The sequence below is a fragment of the Ambystoma mexicanum genome, chromosome 3p (genome assembly GCF_040938575.1).
Source record: "Ambystoma mexicanum isolate Mex_15411 chromosome 3p, UKY_AmexF1_1, whole genome shotgun sequence".
In the NCBI taxonomy this organism is placed as follows: domain Eukaryota; kingdom Metazoa; phylum Chordata; class Amphibia; order Caudata; family Ambystomatidae; genus Ambystoma; species Ambystoma mexicanum.
In genome coordinates this window covers 934,062,799-934,083,818 of record NC_090925.1, presented here as the reverse complement: position 1 = coordinate 934,083,818, position 21,020 = coordinate 934,062,799, and the positions used below count along the sequence as shown (strand labels likewise).

The 21,020-nt window shown below is 45.9% G+C and overlaps 1 protein-coding gene across 1 annotated transcript in view; it reads left to right on the top strand.

Moving 5' to 3' along the window:
• Positions 1-21,020, top strand: part of LOC138581135 (fer-1-like protein 4) — a 1,598,034-nt gene that overhangs the window by 994,155 nt on the left and 582,859 nt on the right. Inside the window, exon 31 of the mRNA XM_069652231.1 lies at positions 3,700-3,828. Within this exon, the coding sequence (XP_069508332.1) occupies positions 3,700-3,828 (129 nt within the window). The remainder of the gene's footprint in view (positions 1-3,699; positions 3,829-21,020) is intronic.

The following is a 21,020-nucleotide window of genomic DNA, read 5'->3' as shown; positions in this document are numbered from 1 at the left end:
GGCGGACATTATCTTCTGTGTCCGACACTCTCTGCTCCGCTTCTCCTACTCTGGACGATAAATTGCGCAGATCCTGACGTAGGAGAGATACTTCCGTGCAGACTCCGCCAATTTTGAGTTCCAGCGATGTTCTCGAGTCCCCAATTGCCTTCATTAAGTCTCTCAGGGAGAGTTGGGGGTCCTGAGCAGCTTCCCCCCATCCGCTTCCGCTGGGGATTGCATTTCCAGGCGGGGGGGGGCTTCCACGGTATAGAGGTCCATTTTGCTTTGTAGGGTCTGCCTCCTAACCTTATCTTTGCCCATGGCGGAGTCGGGTATTCGTGTGAGGCGGCAAGTCCGGATGGGACGTATTGGTGCCCCCCAGGGGGTCGTTGTAAAGTCTGAGATGGGGCGACGATCCTTCCCTATTGTGTCCCTGTTCAGGTGTGCCGACGGGATTGCTTGGCCGCTGGGAGCCGACCCCTGCTATGGTTGGTCCGTTGTGTCTATTGGAGGGTCGCGAGAGATGGCATCCGCATATACGCCCCTCCGGAGCCCGTATTATGTTCAGTTCATGAGTGACGTGTGGAAGGCGATAGCCGCGGCTCTCCGCCGTGCACGCCACTTTGTGCTGCCCCTGGGGGCCGTTAATTGTGTCGAGTGAGGGGCAGAACCCTTTGTCGTTGGCGGTTCCAAGGGTCCCTGGTCGGGGTTGGTCCGGTGAATTTCGGGGGTTTGCCCCAATGCGCGGTCTCACACCGGGCTGCCCCAGTGGGGTATCTGCCCCGCTCCTTGTGCTTGTGAAGTCGTGGCCTTTACAACGGGAGGCCTCCGTCCCTCCCCGGGTCACTGCCCACAGTTGTTAGCTTATTGCCAGTTCCTTGGGGGAGGAGAGCGTCTCCAGTCCCCTCAGCTCCGTGCCCCCCACAGGTGGACCTCCGAATTCACTTTTGGGTGGGGGGTGAGGCGTCTCCTTAATGCGGGTCGGTATCCCGCCGGTTGCCCTTACCTCGTTAATGCTGATGGGGGAGCGCAACACTGCGTTACCGGTTCCCGTGTCGCGGCTCAACCCCAGGCGTGACAGTCTCGCAAATTGAGGGAGAGGCGGGTGGGGGCAGAAAGGCGTTCTGCTCGCCTCTGTTTACGCCGCCGGGTCTGGCAGCACAGCGTAGAAATCCCTCGCTGTCCGTGCAGTGCTGGTGTCCAGGATCGTCGCGGCTTCAGCGCCGCGCGTCGGCTGTGCCCGCGGTTCCGGCACTCGGACGGCCGTCTCAAGCAGGGGGCTCAGCAGGGTGGAGGAGCCCCGGGCGGCAGTCAGGAGGAACCAGAGCGATGCCTCGGGCCGGCGTCCTCGCCCCCTCCCCGGCTCGTCCGCTCCCCGAGGGCCTCAGTGGCCGCCGCAGCTCATGGGGGGAGGGGCGAAGGAGCCGCAGTTAACCGCCCAGCAATGGCGGCGAGTCTCGCGTCGGCGGACTCCGGGACGTTTCTCACGCCCCCCGGTCCGATTCTGCTCGGGGTTGTAGCAGGCAGTGCCTGGATGGGTCCGCCAGTGTTGTGCTGCTTCTGGAGGTCGGGCGAATTCCCGGAGCGGAATGAATGAAGGATATTTAATCGCGGCCACCGGGAGCCGACGCGATTAGTTCTTCATGCGCGGCTCGCGCATGCGCAGTCCCTGGGCATATTTATGAGCCTGGTGCCACTGGCGCCAGGACTGGGTCCAAAAGGTCCCAATTGGGACTTGTTGGCACTTGGAACCTGGGTTATGGATCTGCTTCCAAGGGAGTTGGGAAAACCCTGACCTTTTGGAAGCAGAGATCATGACATTAGAGCAGGACACCATTTGTGTTTACAAAATCTACTCCCTCATCCAGAATTGGATGGCAACCAACAGCATCTGCTTTAAAGGAGAAAAAACAGAGATTCTCATAGTAGGTGCCCCTGCCCGCCTAAGTAAGTTACATCCAGAGTACTCCTCTATTGTCCTAGATGTTACACCAATTACCATATCGAACCAAGTCAAAACCCTAGGTGTTTACCTTGACTCCAGCCTCACCATGTGCAAACACATAAACTCACTTGCCTCCTCCATGGCTTACACAGCCAAACGTATTGCCCTAAGTCGACCATTCCTCACACCCCAAAACTGCATCACACTTGCAAGAGCCCTCATCTTGGCCAAGATCGACTACTGCAATTTACTACTATTAGGGACCTCCAAGAAAAACATAAATAAAATGCACCTACTACAGAACAAGGCCCTGAAAGCAGCGCTAGGTATAAACAAAAGAGACCACATTACACAGTACAGAAGAGAGGTACACTGGCTGCCCATACAAGCTAGAATACTCCATAAAACCCTCACCATCACACATATGTGTTAACCCTAATGACCCCATTTATCTTAATCAATACCTCACACTCAAAACAGCAGCAAGAACACTCCGAACCAGCTCTAGCGTTCAACTTCTTATCCCCAGATTCAAGAACTCTAGAACAGGTAGTTCCAGCTTCACTGTAGCAGCCCCCAGAATCTGTAACTCACTCCCACCCAATATTTGTAACAAGCTCTCCCACTCACAATTCAAGAAATTATTAAAAACCTGGCTTTTCAATAAATACTAACCACACGACAAACACTGTTACCAGCGGTAGTATGGCTGTACGGATGCTAATCCTGCTCACACTATCTTCCTGGATCATGCTGAGGACATATGCTATGCTCTCCCTGTAAAGGCGGTACAGGGTTGGGATTCACGTGTCAGTGAGGGTCCATGGTGTTGCCCGAAAATGGGCTATGGATGCTTGCCTTGCATGGAACCGCCTCCTCACATTCTCATCCTCCTGTCCACTGCCTGTAGGGCTCTCTGTTGATCCTCCCATCTCTGCAGCGTTATATTGGCCTGGAGCAGCTGCATGTCAATGCTGACTGTCATCAGTGGCAGCATGGTGGTGTTTAGAAGTGTGTCTGTTGATGGTGTGGTCTTTTCCAGCTCCTCCATGCTGCTTTGGTTGCACCTGGATGCATTGGGTGCACCTGTGGCCTCATTTCCCACACCTGCAGGCATTTCCTGCCATTTAACACCTGCTTTCAGGTGGAGCATTCACCGGGCAGCTTTTGCGGGTGTTACAGAAATATTTTGCCGGTAATACAGGAAGGGACTGCCTCGGGACCTGCTGGTGTTGCCATTGTGACATTAATACTGGCACAGGTGACAGGGTCGTCCGGCACTTTGCGGCGCCATATTCACCACTGCCTTTATTTACAGATACTTTTTTACCTGTGTAGCCCAAGCATACAATATGCCAAGATGAATCTAATATCTAATGCATATCGAACATTCCACTGCCATTTTGGCTGTCTTGTTGCATGTGGCCCTGAAAGAAAAGGGTACAGTTTGTTTGTTAATGGGATAGTGTAGCGTGAGATGGTAAAAGATGGAGTTGTAAAGTTGGTTAGTTGGGGATGGAGAGTGGCATTGAATTAGCGAAGAATAAAGTTGGTGTCTCAGGATAAAGATAACAGTGTATTGTGATGTTCAGTGGCCACATATCTGCTTGCATGTGATTTCTGCATTGTCACAGTTATGCTTGCTATATATCGTGCTTATATTGAGGTGCCTTTCAATCATTCTGGTCTCTGACATTTTAGGTTGTTTATTGCCTGCCATATTTTTAAATTTTCTTGTCACAGTTCATTTTCAAATTTTTGTTTAAATTTAGAATCCCTTGAAAAAAATTCCCCTTCCAAAACTGAAAAAGGAGGAGGAATTTGAAGAAGAGAAGCCGGAAGAGGAAGAGCTTGATTGGTGGTCAAAATACTATGAGTCCCTCAAAGAAATGAGTGAGCAGGTAATCATCCAAATATCTGTGTATCTAAAGTTTTGTGTTTTCTTCTTCAAATGATGCAATTATACCAGGCATGACTTTTAATGGATTTATTAAAAACAATACATAATTTGTCAGGTGGTCCGGATTTCTCAACCATGTGTCGCCCAAGAACCACAGTTACATATATATTATAGTGCAGCAACCACTATAATTAAGTTGAGTATTAGGTTCCATAGGAAACTCGAAAATTGAATTGCTAATAACTTTTGACTTGCATGATTTGCCTGATATTTTGCAAACAAAAGATTTGTCACGCTTCCCCCCCATCCCAAGACTGGACATTTTGAGAAAGAATCATTAAAAAAGGAAAATGAAAGCAAAAAAAACCCACTGTTTTCGGTCTACTCCCATTCATTAGCCCATAAAGAAAAAGAACAAATTTTTCTGCAACTCACTGCAAAAACGGTTTGATGAATTTGGACCAGGTATGAAACAACTTGGGCATGAAGCGTTGGCTCGGTTTCCAGGAGGGGTCTGGGGTTATTCTGTCCAGTAAATATTTGATGGGGGGGGGGTGCCCACTTCTCCCAAAATTATAGCTATAGATGTGTCCCTTCAATGCATCAGCAAGGCTTTTCGGAAATGAATAAGCTGCAATTTTTGTTTTGCGCGATTCTTAAGATAAGCGCTATTATAAGGGGTATAACTGGAGTTAGCAGAAAATGAAAGGTAGACAAAATGACATTTGGAGGAGGGAAAAGGATGAAATGGCATCAGGCTAGAGGTTCGGAGGGGAAAAGAGGACACCATGTGAAATTGGGGAGTTGGGAAGATTGAGGGGGTCTGAGGACCAAGTTCAGAGCTTGAACGTTTTCACATAACCGTGTTTATCCCTCGGGATATCTGCAGTTATAATAGAAAACGTGATCGGGAATGGAACGACAAGTGTTGGGGAATGGGAGAAGGCTAGGGAGTCTTTTATCAACATTTCGACCAGTTTAAGGGTCGCCCTCTAAAGTTCAAAAGATTTCAGGGCACCTCTGCGGCAGTGACAGTCTTTCTGATTGGGTCTCCAAAAAGAAAGGTCCTTTCGCTATTCTATTTTTTAATTTTATTTATTTGCATTTATAAAGCGCACTGGCATAAAGCGCACTGGCAGAGCAGGGGCATCGAGGCGTTGTTACAAGAGAGTGACTTAGTTACAGCTTATGGTTCCATATGTTAAAATCCCAGCAATAATATCGCCATACAAGAATGGCGCCATATTTTTGTGGCACTATTAACCCATTAAACCTTCAGGGGACACCCCCGCAATCCCCATATTATGTTCCCATTTACCCCCAAAATTATCCCCACTAATAATATCACCTATGGCCGTTCCCGACGACCATATATATGGCAATATAATTGGTGGGGATAATATTACCTGATACCCAGGTTATGTCATTGCTACTGGTTACAAGAAGACTAGCAAGTTGAGGCAGGTTACATGTTTGGCATACTATATACAAGACAAAATAATGTGATCAGTGATACATGACAGAGAATTCAACACATTTGGATTCCATGCAGTCGCTACTGGGAGATTTCAGATGATCAGTCGTGTTTTGATTTCTTTACGGAAGGCTAAGTGCGATGAGATCCCTCTTAGGTTGGGTGGAAGGGAATTCCACTGAGTTGCAGCGATGAAGGGGAAACTGGAGCCTCTCGCCCGTGCTTTTGTGACCTTAGGTACTGAAATTAGGTTGGTGTATGGGGTTCTAATTGGTCTTTCTGTGAGTGGTCTGGAGTATCTCTGAGACAGGTGTTGAGGTGCTGCATGGTGGATGCATTCTGTTGATGGTGCATACCACAACCTCTGATTCCTCCTACAGGGTATGTAGATGTTGCTGTATCTTTGCCATGAGCTGTGGAGGCAGCTGAAGCATCTCTGCCAGCTGCTGTTGGGTACAACTAGGCAGTCTGCTCGGTTTCCAATAAAGGAGCTTGGAGCTTAAAATGGTCTTATCACCCCCTCCTTTCTTAGGGTCCTGATTTCTACCCTATGAACCTTCCTTTCTACTTGTCTTCTGGTTCTGTCCTCCTGGACACCATGACATGTGCTTGTTTCTCCTTGCGCTATGTGTTTGGCCCCTTCATTGGGGACTCACGGGCAATGCGTGCCCTCTAATGTTTTTCATCTCTCTCTAACTAGTACCACCTCATTAGTGCTGTGTGCTTCCTCCTGCTTCCCAACCTTCTCCAGCTGTTTCAACTCCTGCCACTTTGATGTTTCTCCCATGCCACCGCCTGCTATTCTCCTTCTACCCCACTTGTTGCTTTCCTCTGACCACCTCCTATTCTATAGTTCCTTGAACCACCCCTGAAGTTTGCCTCCTACCACCTCCTGTATTCTTCCTACTTCTTATGTGTTAATCCTATTACTTCCTCTCCTATTTTCAAGCCCCCTTCGGATGTTTTCCTCCAACCATTTTCTAATGTTTCTTCTGCCCGTACTGTCTCTAGTATCTTCCAACCATCCCTGTGTCTCTCCAGCCACCTTCTAGTCTTTCTTTCCTGAATCCCCAACTCACTCCAAACTCCGAATTATGACCCTCTCAAAACAACCACACATCTTCTTTCTGGAAGACCCTTTTATTACCCAGTCAGTCCTCGCTCCCATTGGCCGGTCTAAGTGTTAGGACTTGCATATGTACATCTTCATTGACACTGGTGAATGATTGGATGCTGTGGAACTGCCTTCTCCCCACAGAATTATTGTTTGTTTGGTCGTACACTCCAAGTGACAGCGGGACCGCGACTTTAAGAAACCAGTCTGACCTCTTGGATTTCATGTTTCTGCAATTCTGCAGTGGGACCAACAATAAGCCTTTTTAGAGTGTCAAAGTTTGGTTGAGAGTTTCTGATAAGATCTGGGCCTATTGCTCTTTGAACCTTGGATAGGGATGGAGTAAAGCAAGGTTGCTACTCTCCCAACCGGGCTCCTATTGGGCCATTATAACATTTCCGTTGCATGTGACTTTGTTGAATCTCCTGTCATCAGGGCATTTTTTACATCTGCTGCAGGACCCTCTTTTTTCCCTTAATCGCCTTAGCTGAAATTGCTGCAAGGATCACAGCGGCACAGTTTGCTTTTGGGAATACATCAATATAATAATGACCTTGTTCTGATTAATGAGGTCTACACCTTTGACATCTCTATAGAAACCTTTATTATGAAATCTTTCTGTCTTCTCATTAGTTAACAACTATTATATTTGTATTTATGTGTTGTCTTACTTGTTGATTGGCACATTCATTGCTCTACTGTCACTTTTGTGGCTCTTTGTTGGACTCTGTGCACGTATATAGGCTTCATATGATGTCCACAATCAAATCGGGATAAAAGGCCACACCAATTGCTATTTCAAGCGGTCAGCCTCATTCTCACGAGTTTGTCCGATCTCCCCCTGAGGGAGTGATCGATCAGGGATTCACTGAAAATATGCAGTGAAAGGCCCAAGAATCCGTGAGGATCCAAGTTCCTATGTCTTTCCCTGCATGCAAGAATCTGTGAGGATCCAAGTTCCTATGTCTTTCCCTGCATGCACGCAGCAAATCTGTGGTGCGGATCTACAATAGCTGCCCCTTTGGTGCTCATCATTGCCTCATTTACTTGCATGTATTGCATGTATCTACATGACGTGTGAATGAAAGCATTACGCTGGGTTCGGATTGAAGGGATGACTGGTGTTGTCCCCACACATATTTTACATGGTGTTGGCAAACAAAATGTGATTATGCCGAGATAAGGTACAAAAGTTAAACTTGTTCACCTATGCTAACATCCGCAACTGATAGGGTGCTACTTGGAAATCAGTGGTTCTGCCCGGATGTTGGTGAGTTTGGCTACTACCTCAATGTGAAATGGGGATTCACAAAATAATCCCATAAAGCCCCAAAAAGGGTAAGAATAAAAGGAAGCTCCACCTGTGTCTTTCGACACATATTTACAGAAAGCAGCCGTTGCTCTGTATTTATCAATTTTTTTATTTTACTTGTTACTACTGTTTATACTGTTTTTTATTGTCTTCTTTTTAAATACTATTTGTATAATTTTTATTTGATCGATGTGCTTAAAGTTTTGTATTAAACTAAATGCGCAATAAATGTTTTTTTTTAAATGATCAATTACACTGACATAATCTAATATTCGTTCCGTACTCCTGTCTTGCTGCCCAACTCATGGAAATGTCATTTTATGTTAATGAGATTTAAACTGTGCACCACTGCCATTTTTGTGGTCACCTGGCACTCAGTGGGATCTGAACGGCATGGAGGGTTGGAGAGTGTTAGTGGGACAGAGATGTATGGCACAAGATAGCTTTTTACTGTGCTGTTGCTAGCTTCAGTTTGGAAAAACCATTCACTGTGTGTTGGGTTTGCTTCTAGATGGTATGGGTTAAGTGTTGTTTTGGTGTGTGGGTCTATATGGATTGTTTTGTGTGTCTGTGGTGTAGTGCTCGAGATTTAGTGTGTTGGGTTGAGTGAGATAACAGAGGGGGTGGGGGTGCCATTTTATGTGTTATTTCCAGTTTGCGCTGTGGTAGGGTTATGTGTGTGCTGTATTTGGCGGTTGAGCAGTGAGTTTGTATGAAAGTTGAAAGTTTTTAGTAGGGTTAGTGGTGAGGGAAGTCTTTGTAAATTGTATTGTTTCAATTATCCTGAATTCCTTATTCTGAGGTTTGTCTGTATCAAGCGTTCCTTTTGTTGGGTCAGACCATGTGATTTGGTTTTACAATGGCTTGTGGTGTCTTTCCCATTTTCAGGGGTGGGTTTGTTTTCTTACTAGCGCTTTGTGTTTAGGTGGGTGAGTTAAAGAGCTAGGTTTTTAGTATTACGAATTTTAGGTGCTGTTCTGTTGTTCGTAATTCCTTGGGGTGAGTTTCAAAGTTTTGCTGTGAACCAAAAGAATGTTGATTCTCCATATTTTAGTTTCAAGTCTTGCTTTGGATCGAGGCATGCTGGATCTGTGTGTTCTTTTTGGTCTGTAAATGCAAATTTTCTTTCCTGTAGGAATTTCACTCCTTGGCCGTGTATTACTCTATTTGCTATGCAAAGGCAATACTGTTTTGGACTGCTAGCCAGTAAAGGGTTCTCAATGCTGGCGTTTTGTGTTCTCTTGTGTTGAGTCTGTGGAGTAGTCTTGCTGCTGTAGCTTTTTGGTGAAGTAATCCGACGTTCCAAGGTATATGCTGTTGGCATAGTCTATTCCTCACATGACGAGGGAGATGACAGTTTGTGTTCTGTGTGGGAAGGTGAGGAAAGATAAAATCAGTCTGATTGTGCGTGGAAGAAGCATTTCTGTATGACTGTGTTGACTTGTGGTTTGACTGTTAGGTTGTCCATTAATAGTCTGTGATTTTTAAATTCTTTTGAAGGTTCTGGTCGTTTTCCCATTTTTCTAGGCCATGGAATGTGAATTTGGTCCAAAGGATTGTTGGACGTGATCATGGTTTCTGTTTCGTCCGGGTTGAGTTTAATGCTGTTGGTGCTTATCCATTCTTTTATTTGTGTTAGGCAGTTGATCAAAGTTTGGTCTTGTTCTCCAGCAGTGTTGATTCTATAGATGATCTGTATGTCGTCTGTGTAGTTGTAGCAGGTGAGTCCATGTCTTTTGAGGAGGTTGATGAGTGAGGACATGGCAATGTTGAAAAATAACGGCGAGAGAGATGAGTCTTGTGGAACCCCACAGGTTGGTGTGTGTGGTGCGGACTCAAAGGGGTTTAGACAGGTTTTTCCATTATTTCTATTGGAAAAGAGTTTTCCCAGAGCAAGGCCATGTCGGTAAAACCTATTCCTTGTACTCTTTTGACAAGAGTTTTGTTTTGGAATGTGTTGAAGGCTGCTGAAAGGTCTAGTAGTATTAGCGCTGAGGTGATATTGGAGTCAGTGTTCGTTTTTATATTGTCCTAGATGGGTAGTAGTGCTGTTTCCGTCCCTCACATGGGTCTCAAACCTACTTGTGCCTGGTAAAGTAACCAATTGCTTTTAACATGTTCCAGGATTTGTTCATATACGTAGGTTTCTAGGAGTTTGTGCTGGGCAAGAGATGTTTGAGATATGTCGGAAGTTGATTAGCTCTTCTGTGTTTCCAGAGGGATCTTTGAGGAGTGGTTTTGTTACTCACCACCGAGCAGAACAGGACGGGGCGTTGCTCAGTATACCTCAACTTGTGCGAGGGAGCCTCTCAGGAATACCGTAATTCAGCCAATGCTAGGCCTCCTCAACATGAGGAAACTCCTCTTTGCAATACACCCCTCTGCCTTTAGAATTTATGGATAGACAGGAGTTGATTAAACAAAAGTGTTGGGAACACCCACACCTCCACACCAATGTTGTAAAGGAAACGCAAACAGATTAACACCAGGACAAAGCAAGTTAATAGCAATAACCTTAAATATATACCTGTATACCTGTTATAGTATTGGCTGGTTCATATGGGAAATAAATATGGACACTAGTGTTACTCTATAATCTTATTACTGATGGTGTTTTCACTTCTGGTTATTGACTAATGGGAATGACTTACCCCCAATGAATATGGAAATGCTTGTCAGACGGTGTAAGAGTCCATAACCAACGACAGGAAAAAATAACAAACGGGTATATTAGTAGAGGATGACTCCCCGGGAGGAACGAGGGTCTCAAGTAGATGCGGTGTGGTGCATTAGTCAGCAAAGCCTTCAGAGAATGCACTTGGTTTGTTTCCCAACTTTCCAGTAGCAGTAGGGTCTTCACAGGAAAAGAGAGGGCTCAATTGTTTATGGGTGTCAGAGTGATTCAGAAGAAAATAGGCTACAAGTATACCAAAGCAGTGTAGCTCATTTGGCTTACCAGATGTGAGTGTCTTGATGCGTACAGATTAGGTCCAGAAAGGCAACGCGGCTCCAAAGGTGTAACGGGATACACGGTAGCCAGAGCGGGATTCTAGTAGAGCTCCCCTTGTAATAAGCACGTGGAGTGCTATGCGTCTACTAGCAGCAGGCGTCCCACCGGACAATGCGGATATGAAACGTGTAGCGGAATACACATGAACCGTACGGGAGGTAATGAAACACCAGTTCAAAGGCACAGAACATTAATGGTTAGAAGTTCGATTCAGCGTTCCGGGTCAGCAACATCAATATCAAGGTAATGCAATGGAAAAGGCAAAAGCAGGTCGGTTTGGCAATCCGGGTTCAGAAGAATCTAGGTAAACAACAAGAAAGTAGACTCAGAGTCAGAGTAACGCTAATTAGAAGCATCGCTGTAAAGGCGTAGCTTTCTTTTATGACTGCAACAAGGGGCAGAGTCTGGAGGCCCGCGTTGCGGTCAGCTGACGGGCCATGTGATGCGAGAGACGTTCCTGTGCATTGGACGTGGGTGCCTGCTGACGTCTCCTAGGCAACCTCCAATGTTGCCAAAAGGGAGAAGCCAGATGCCTAAAATGGAATATACGCTCCCTAACGCGAGAGGGCTGCAGAGGCGAGGAGTAGAGCAAGCTCTGGGTGTAACAGGTTTAATGTATGCCGCTTTGTGGTACAAAGCCTGTTGCCAGAGAATGGTTCATGAGGTTCATAAACAGCAGAATTTAAAAAGTGTAATCCCTTGCTACTTTCAAAGTTTTATTGGTCACCTTCTTGACTTTGCTGGAATCTGATTCTCTGGTCAGGAATCACAGCACTAAAAGAGTTCCAGATTATTTTAGAGTAAAATCCAAAGCATCTGTCTGACCTATGTGAATATATTGTTCTTATAAATCACAGCGTGAGTTATAAAGGGGACTCCATCGTCCTATCTCTCATGAAAAAGGTGAATTTAAAAATCAACCACAATGCAATATACTGCCAAATAGTGCTCTGGCCAAGCCACTTCATCGCTACAATGTGAGCAATATGATGCAGGGGAACATGTATAAGAGGATCAAAACGCATAATTAAGGGCTCCAGGTAAACTCTGAATAGGACGTGTGATATTTATTGGTTAAGAAAATGCCAGGGCTCATAATTTTTTAATCCACTATCGATAGATGTGCGCTGAGTATCATAATTTATAATCCTTTAAAGACCATCAAAGCCACTTTGACGAGCCTGGCCAAAAGAGCATGTGGGATTGAAAATATTGTTGGCAGTATTGACAGGTCCATACATCAAGTATCATACACTAAAGCTGGAGCACCTAAAACAGATACCGAAAGAACAAATCTACCAGATGTAGGTTTCCCCTGATTGAGTTCAATCCCACAATCCAGGATCTTGTCCTGTGAATATTAACATAACTGGCGTACCTTTGGGTCAAAAATCTGCTGGCTCCATCTGTTTAAGAATTCTCTTCATCACACAGTAGAAATTATCTATCTGATGAGTCTTCCTCTACTTGTTTGGTGAAATTCTCATTCAAAGACCACTTGCATTATATGAAGTCTGGTTAATTTACAGTTCATGCCCACTGCAAAATATGAGTCTCTGGGACATTGACAGCTGGGGCACTCTTAAAAGGGTATCCTATTTGTTTAGTCACAATACTATCTTTTTTCTCAGGCAGAGAGAGGTACATATATGTGAATGATCCTTCTGTCTCAGAACATACCGGGCATCAAAGAGCGCTTTTCTGATCCTGAGTGTTAGGAAAGATTTTCTGTCTGCTGCTTTCCTCCATAGACTTCTATGGATCACCCTTTCTGTGTTTTGTCTGCAATCCTGGGCTGACTTTGTGGAGGTAAGTGAAACCTTCTGCTTTACTTACCTTTTGTTTTGGCTCATTCCTCTGGGGAAAATGATGAGCTGTAAGATTATCAGTACTGAGAGGCTTTGTGAATTTCTTTGAATGTTGCAAATGCACACTTCACCCTAAAGTGAAGTGCGGTTTGGATACTTTGTATCATAACCTTTTCTGTGATGGCTTTTGGTTACAATAGTTTTTCGGAGATCTGAGTCTCCTCTTGGCCAGGTCTCAGCCAGCATCCACACCTGTTGCCAGCCAGATCCTTTCCTCCATTTCCAATGTGGCTCAGGTGCAGGTAATGCCTGTTCCATCATCCTTCTCCTCAATTCCTTCTCTCACCCGGCATGTCATGCAGCACTGGCCATCAGCTCTTCTTCCAGAGTGAGGTCACAGCAAATATGAAAAAGGGACTGTTGAGGGTGCAAAGTGGAACTAAAGGTCATTTTTTACACCAGTCCTGTGGATAGTTTCTTTGACGAATCACAGGAATACATCCCTTCTCTCCAAGGGTGAATCCCCCCTTCCCCTGTGAGCCTAGGGAGGTGAGCCTGCTCTGCAATACCCTCCCTAGGGGTAGAGTCAAGTGGGACCTTTGGGGACAAAGACTCCTGTTTCCTTGACAAACTTCCCAGATGACCTTCCAAAATAACAACTTCAAACCTTTCAGGTAAAAATATATGTGACGAAACAACCAGGATGTGTTATTGCTACCAAGAAATAGAAATGTTCAGTTTGCATCCCAATATCACGACGCAGAAGAGGATGTGTGGAGGAGAGAAAGAGAAGAAGGAACACCAGCTTGCGCAGGGGAAGTCCTATGGCTGTGTAAATCCAAAAAGGGGGGAGGTGCCTGGAGACGCGAGGAGTGAGCCTGCGAGTTTCAAAAGGGTTTGAGCATTAATTCCAGGCGAGAGAAGCAGAGGCAAGACACACTGTGTCCTGCAATCATGAGAGAACGGAAAATACCAGACACACTACGTTCGGTAGTGAGAGAGACCTGGAGAAGTGGAGCCGGATGTGGTGCATACTACGAGAGAAAGAGCCCAGGAGTGGTGGCATGACCATGGGAGGTCTGTGGTGGATCGAGGGTCCTTGCAACAACGCTGAAACCATTATGCCACGGCAGACGCAGGACAAGGCAGTATACGATATACCATCCAGCCATCCAAGACATCCTGAAGGAAGAAGCCATGGCATGCCAAGATAGAGGGAGAGCGTGCTGACCCTCAAGAGTCAAAAACCACAGTGACATTAACCCTAAGGATGGAAGGTAATAGGGACAATGGGAGACACAGGGGAGTGAATGAGAATCATTATTGGAACACTCATACTCGTCACAGTAAAGGAAAAGATAACATACCAATACCAGAAGGGAGATTGAATGAAAAGCAGTATTGGAATAATCATAGTCGTCTCAGTCAAGAGAAAAGTCTTATAAAACCAATACAAAGAGAAGTGAATGAGAAACATTTTGGGAGTGACCCAATTCATACCAGTGTATATCAAGAAGGCCTATCCACATAGTGGATCAAGTTATAAAGAAGAACACAAAAACAAGGTGAGACTAATAGATATATGTAAAGGCAAAGAGCAGGAAGAAACCAAAGGCTAAGTACTGTTCAGAAGAATAAGAAATGGCCCAAAGGAAATAATAGTTGTTGGATAAGTTTGCCAGGGTAAGAGAAAAGAATCACTATTTGCAGAGGGAAAAGAGAGAAGAGACAAAAGTTCAACACTATCTAAAGATCATCTGTTGAAAAGCAATTGGTGAAAAACCAACATATACCAGGAGAAGGGAGACATTCTGCTGACTCTCAGTTATTCAGATAGTGGTAGGGTCAGATAGGCTTAGATTTGGACACTGGACAGTTTCATTTCTAGACATGCAAGGCTAGCGGACAAGCACCTTAGTTAGTTTTGTTAGGTAGGGAAGCCCTCTAGTATAGGGAAAGATAGCCTTTATTCATTTTCTTTAATAAAATCACCAGTGAAATGTCTAAGCAGAGTCTGTTTCCTTCTTCTGACCTACGACAATGCTAAATGCTTTAATGATAATGATAATGCCGGTAAAATAGCTCAGCGGGTTGATCGCTCGCTGCTGCGATCTGAGCGTGATCTGCAGGTCGCAGGTTCAAATCCCGGCAAGGCCAACTCAGCTTTTCATCCTTCCGAGGTCGATAAATGAGTACCAATTTCGGTTTGGGTGATATTGTATGTAAATATGTGCTCTGTAAAGTGCTTTGGATTAAGGTGCTATATAAATAACACATCATTATCACTAAATGCTTTAGACCATAAACTGGGGTTGTGTTGTGGGTGATAAAGCTCAGTTAGTGCCCTCCACTCAAGAACTAACACTGCCATCCTTTCTGTGCCACCTAGATTCTGAAGGGCTTAATCCCAATTAGCACACGTAGTTCTTCAGTGATTGGGCCAATGAGAATGGATCTAAGGAATCGCCTATCATTAATTTTATTTTAGTTATTTGTTGTACGCCCAGACCGGAGGTATCACAGCATAGGTTACAGAATGCTTACTTGTCTGGTTACAATGCAGATTCATTACAGGTATTACATTTAGCTTACGTTTCTGGTTACAAGTCGTAATCAATACAAGAATTATAGTTATACATGAGAAATAATGTAGTTCTTACGTTTCTGGTTACAAGTCACAATCAATACAAGAATTATAGTTATACATGAGAGATATTGTGGTTCTGAACAGAACCGGGTTGCATGAATGAATAATAGGGTGAGGTGGTTGTTATGATTCATTCATATAAGTTGAAAAGCCAGGTTTTTAACATTTTCTTAAATATCTGGTGAGAGGTTACGCCTCTGATGTTGGGTGGAAAGGTACTCCATAATTTTGGCCCACAAAGCTATTACCCCCTGCCCTGGATATTTGGTAACAGGGAATGCAGAGTAGTGAATTGTTGCTGGATCTGAGGACTCTGATGCTCTTTTTGTATATGCAATGGCATTATTCAGGTAGGTGGGAGCTGTGTTGTTGAAGCACTTGTGTGTAATGCAGAGTGTTTTGCTGGAGATCTTGGCGATATGGTCTGATTTGTTTATTCCTAGTGCTGCTCGCAGTGGTTTCATTTGTAGCAGTCAGAGTTTACCAATTTTCGCTTTGGAAGCGCCTAACAGTAATATGTTGCAGTAGTCTAACTTGGACGGTATAAGAGCCCTAGCTAGAGTAATGCAGTTTTGAGGGGTCAAGAATTTACGACTCAGTGCGATGAGTTTTGAAGTGTAAGAGGTGGCTGAAGACATGTTTGGTTAGCGTAAGGTTGATGTCAAGGTGGACCCCTAGCGTTTTGGTTTGGTAGAGAATTGGGATCGGTGTGCCATCGATAGTTATGGAGTTAGAATCTTTATGGAGGGCTTTGATTTTTGCTGGAGACCCCACAATGAGGATCTCCGTCTTTTCGTCATTTAGACAGAGACTGTTGTTGGCCATCCATATTTGAATGATGGCATTGATTTTGTTGACTTTGATAGTTTCTTGCTCATGGTTACCCGTAATCGGGCTAAGAATCTGCGTGTCGTTGGCGAAATTCGTATAAATCACGCCCATGGCATCTGGTGCTGCGAACAGTAACTTGGTGTAAGCATTATAGGGAGTTGGTGATAGGCATGATCCTTGTGGCACTCCTATCGGGACTGGGATAGGGTCAGCTGTTTCTTTACCAATGCCGACTCTAGAGGTGCGATCGGATAGAAACGATTTGACCCAGAGAGTGGCTTCTTGGGAGAAGTTGAAATTGGTAATCAGGGTGTTACATAGTTTGTCGTGGTCCACAAAATTGAATGCGGCGGACAGGTCTAATAGTAAAAGGATGCTAATTTTTCCGGTGTCCCTTACCATATCCATTTGGATTTTTAGGTCTAGAAGAGCCGTTCCGGTGCTATGGTTTGGCCGAAAGCCTGCTTGTCTAGCACCTAGGAGGTGGTTTTCCTCCAAGTAGTTTTGAATTTAGGAGTAGGCTATTTTATCAATTATTTTGAGCATAAAGGGGACGGTTGTTATTGGGCAATAGTTTGTTGGTATTGCCGGATCCAGGGATGATTTTTTAAGCAAAGCAAAGCAAAGCAAAGGGGTGACCCAAGCTTCTTTGATGCTGGCAGGGACTTCCAAAGAAGCAAATGGGGCGTTGACAAATTTTGTGATGATGTGTGCTAGGGTGGGAGCACATAATTTGATGAGTTTGGCTGGAAGCTTTCTCCTTTACAAATAGAGGCTTTAAGTTTGGAGATGGTATCAAGGACTTGCTGTTGGCTGACCTGAGAGAATTTAAAATCTGTAGTTTGGTTCATGGGTTCTGGGCCCAGCGGTGGTGGGGGCAGTCTGGCCTTAAGGCGGTATGTCCGTGTGGGTCCGATGCAAGGGAGGGTGCACGTTCTGTTAGTCTGGGTGCTATTGCAAGAGAGAGTGTCATCTTTAGCAGGGTTTCTAGCATTGAAGTTAGCCATATGGGCTTTGGGCAGTGCTGGTGTGGGCTGAGAGAAGGGGGTGATTTTAGGAAGGAAGGAGGTAGGGCAGGGAGTGGGGTGGTGGAGTTTCCAGCCTAGTTTGATTAAGCCATTACCTATGGGGATGAATGCTCCTCCTGAACAGGGTAGTGAGTCCATGTTGATAGTGGATGAGGCCAGTGAGAATTAGGTTGGTGGAGATTGGGCAGTCTGCTGTTTTAGTGTGAAGGCCTGACTGAGTCCTATGCACATTAGGAAGGTGATAATGGTAGGCAGGAATATTTTCCCACCATGCAGGAGATTGCGTGTCATGCTGCGGAGCTGAGAGCTGGGAAGGCATGCACTTTGGTAGACGCTGTGGAGGGCTGAAGCTGGGCTGTGGGTGGAGATGGGGTACGCGAGCGGGGAGTGGGATGTGCTACGAGCCTTATGGCTAGGTATTTCCTGGTGTATTAGGGTGGCAAACGTTGGGGAACACAGTTTGGTCAACAATATGGGTACAAGCACAACACTGGCAGTGTACGACGCAGCGTTAAGTACAATATGAGTATAATAGTGGTTTGACACAAATTAGACAATTAGCAATCTAACAATGCAGCAGAACAAGGATCAACAAGATGCCTGGTTCAGTACATGCATTGGAGATACAGGCCGCATAGGGTGCAATTTTCAGTAAAGACAGCAGAACAAGGATCGACAGAATGCAGAGTTCAGTAAATGCATTGGAAATACAGGCCGCATCAGGGTGCGACTTTCAGTGAAAGCAGAGAAATAGGATCTACAGAGAGTGCAGTGATATATGGGCACAGCCTTGTAAGTTCAGCACGTGCGTACTATAAGAGGTAAACACAGAGGGTTATACAGTAGCGATCTGACATCATAACGACCGCTAAAATCAGTGTCTGTTGGCGTGTGGAAATAGACAATGCACACAGCAATGTTTTGCGTACTATTGTGAAAGGGGGAGTAAGCCTGGCAGATAGCACTTACCTGTGTTGTGAAAGTACTTTCGCCATACTCCGCAACACAACGCTAACAGGCTGTTCTGATCTTGATGGTCGTGCCGATTATTGAATACCTCCGTCCCCAAGTACCACACAGACAGAATGACCAAATACTGTATGTGCAATCTTTGAGGCCACAGGTGTAGTGAGCCGTCAACTGGAACCAGGAAACGCTGGAAGAACCCCTTTGACCGCTGTAAGGCAATAGACGGTTATCACACTAATGCAATATGGACACAGTAATAAGGAATTGATTGAAGCAAGGCTTACCTAGATGAACTGTGGGCCAGGTTGTTATGCAATAGGGGCAATCAGCAGAGACAATGGGTCGGGTTTAAGAGAGGCTAGGCTGGTAATTCTACACCTGGGCAGGTTGACAACAAGAGTCCAAAAGAGGAGTCCAAAAACACGTAATGGGGTCGAAACCAGTTCAAAGCACAAGATCCAAGCAAGAAGCAAGGGATAGTTCGTTTGAGCAATCCGTGAAGAAGGGGCAGGGTCGAATACCTTTAGAACCAAGCAAGAAAGTTCCAGGGCAAAGGTAACAGATGAAGCCAGGAAGAAGTAGAGTATCCAAAAAACAGTCCGTGGTCGTAGAGCCAATGAATCCTTGATGAAAACAATAACGGCAAACAGTCCTTACGAGAAGCAGCTGAGAAGCGCTGCCAACATGGTTTCCGGCGCTTTTGAATGTTAGTTGTAGTCACATGATGCAAAAACGCGGCAGCGTGGAAAATCACGTGATGGCAAAGGATAAACGTGATTGACAGCAGTTCATCTCACTTGCCGCGTGAATCGCCGTGTTCCTCGGCGGTGCTGTAAGGTATACGAAATTTTCCACGGGAGTTGCCAGGACAATGAAGGTTGGAAAACACCTGGAAAACCAGTCATCCTTCTCCAGTGTTGAACAGAAGGTCGTTTCCTTGTGCCCTGATGTGCAGTGAGAAATGTGCCAGGTAAATGTGGGCTGATCGTGGGTTGCCTAGTGGGTTGCCTAGTGGGTTGCCTAGTGGGTTGCCTAGTAATGGGCACACTGGGAGACGTGACAGAGCCCTCCCCCAAGGGCCCACGACCACGTGGGCAGGAAGGATGATCCCGATGGAAACGAGCTACCAGTTTAGGGGCGTTAACATCCCGGGAAAAAACCCAAGAGCGCTCCTCAGGACCGTAACCCAACCAATCCACAAGGTATTGCAGTCGACCCTGTCTAAGACGAGAGCCCAAAATGGCACTGACCTCAAAGACATCTGGAGAGGAGACCGAAACAGGGGCAGGAGGAGAGATGATATGTGTGGGAGGAATGCAAGGCTTGAGCAGGGAGACATGGAATACCGGGTGTATACGCCATGTTGATGGAATCAAAAGACGTAGGGCCACAGGGTTTAGGACCTTGAGAATCTTGTACGGGCCAACAAATCGAGGCAGCAACTTCCGGCAACCAGGGATGTGCAGATGGCAGGTTGACAACCAGACACGGTCACCCACACGGTAATCAGGGGCTCCCGCCCGTTTCCGGTCTGCCTTTGCCTTCATAGACACTTGGGCCTCACGTAAATGGAGAAGGGTCTGGTTATGAACCGAAACCAGATCGCGGGCGCAGGCCGTAGCGGCAGGGGCAGTAGAGGAGTCGAAATCAGGGAAAGGAAGGGTTCGGGGATGCTGGCCGTATAAAGCATAGAAAGGAGAAAATCCCGTGGAGGAATGCTGAGAGTTATTGTATGCGAACTCAGCGAGGTGGAGAAGATTCAACCAGGTATCTTGGAACTGAAGAGTCAGGCAGCGTAAGTATTGTTCTAGGGTCTGGTTCACTCTCTCCGTCTGCCGATCGCTCTCCGGGTGGTAAGCGGAGGAGTAGCGGGCGTCAATACCAAGGAGCTTAGTGAGGGCTTGCCAGAAACGTGAGGAGAACTGTGAGCCACGATACGAAACCAGGACCTGTGGCAAACCAAAAAGACAAAACACTGATTTGAAGAATAATTGGGCCAATGTAGGGGCAGAGGGTATCCCTGTACAAGGAATAAAACGGGCCATTTTGGTATATGAGTCAACGACTACCCAGATTGTGTCATAGCCCTGTCTGCGAGGTAGATCTGTGACTAGATCCATAGAAACAGTGTGCCAGGGTCTGTGGGGTAGAGGCAAAGGTTGGAGCAGACCTAGTGGTCCACCACGACGTGTTTTGCACTGAGCACATATGGAGCAGGAGTTCACATAGGCCTCCACATCGCGCCAAATCGATGGCCACCAGCACCAGCGCTTTAGTAGTTCCAGGGTACGTAACTGCCCAGGGTGACCATTGATGGCGGCATCGTGGGACCAAGCAAGCGCCTGATTGCGTACATCACTTGTGGGGAGAAAGAGTTTCCCGTGAATAAATGGTAAGCCTTCCTGAAGTACCAAGTCCCAATCTGTCAACTCATTTGGATGTTGTAAAACCCATTGCCTAATGGTGGATAGCATGGTTAGGGATGGTGTGCATAAACAAACTACATGACCCTTCCCTAATAGTGTTTCAGGATACAAAGACAGGGATTCCCCCCCAGGAGAACGAGAAAGAGCATCCGCCTTGCCGTGGGTAGTCCCCGGCCTATGTTTCACTACAAAATCATATGCAGCGAAGAAGAGATGCCAGCGTACCTGTCTGCTATTTACACATTTAAGGGAAGCCAGGTCTTGGAGTTTTTTGTGATCAGTGTACACTATGGTCTGATGTTTTGCCCCTATAAGGTGATGTCGCCATGTTTGCAAAGCATCCTTAATGGCCAAAAATTCTTTTTCAGTAACAGTGTAGTGATATTCGGAGGACGTAAACTTCCTCGAGTGATAGGCCATGGGATGCAGCTGCCCCGTGGCTGAACAAGGTTGAGAGAGCACTGCACCTAATGCAAAGGAGGAAGCGTCGACCTCCAGGACGAATGGAAGATCCGGATCCGGGTGTTGAAGCACCGGGGCGGAAGTGAACCTGGACTTCAGGGCCTCAAAGGCC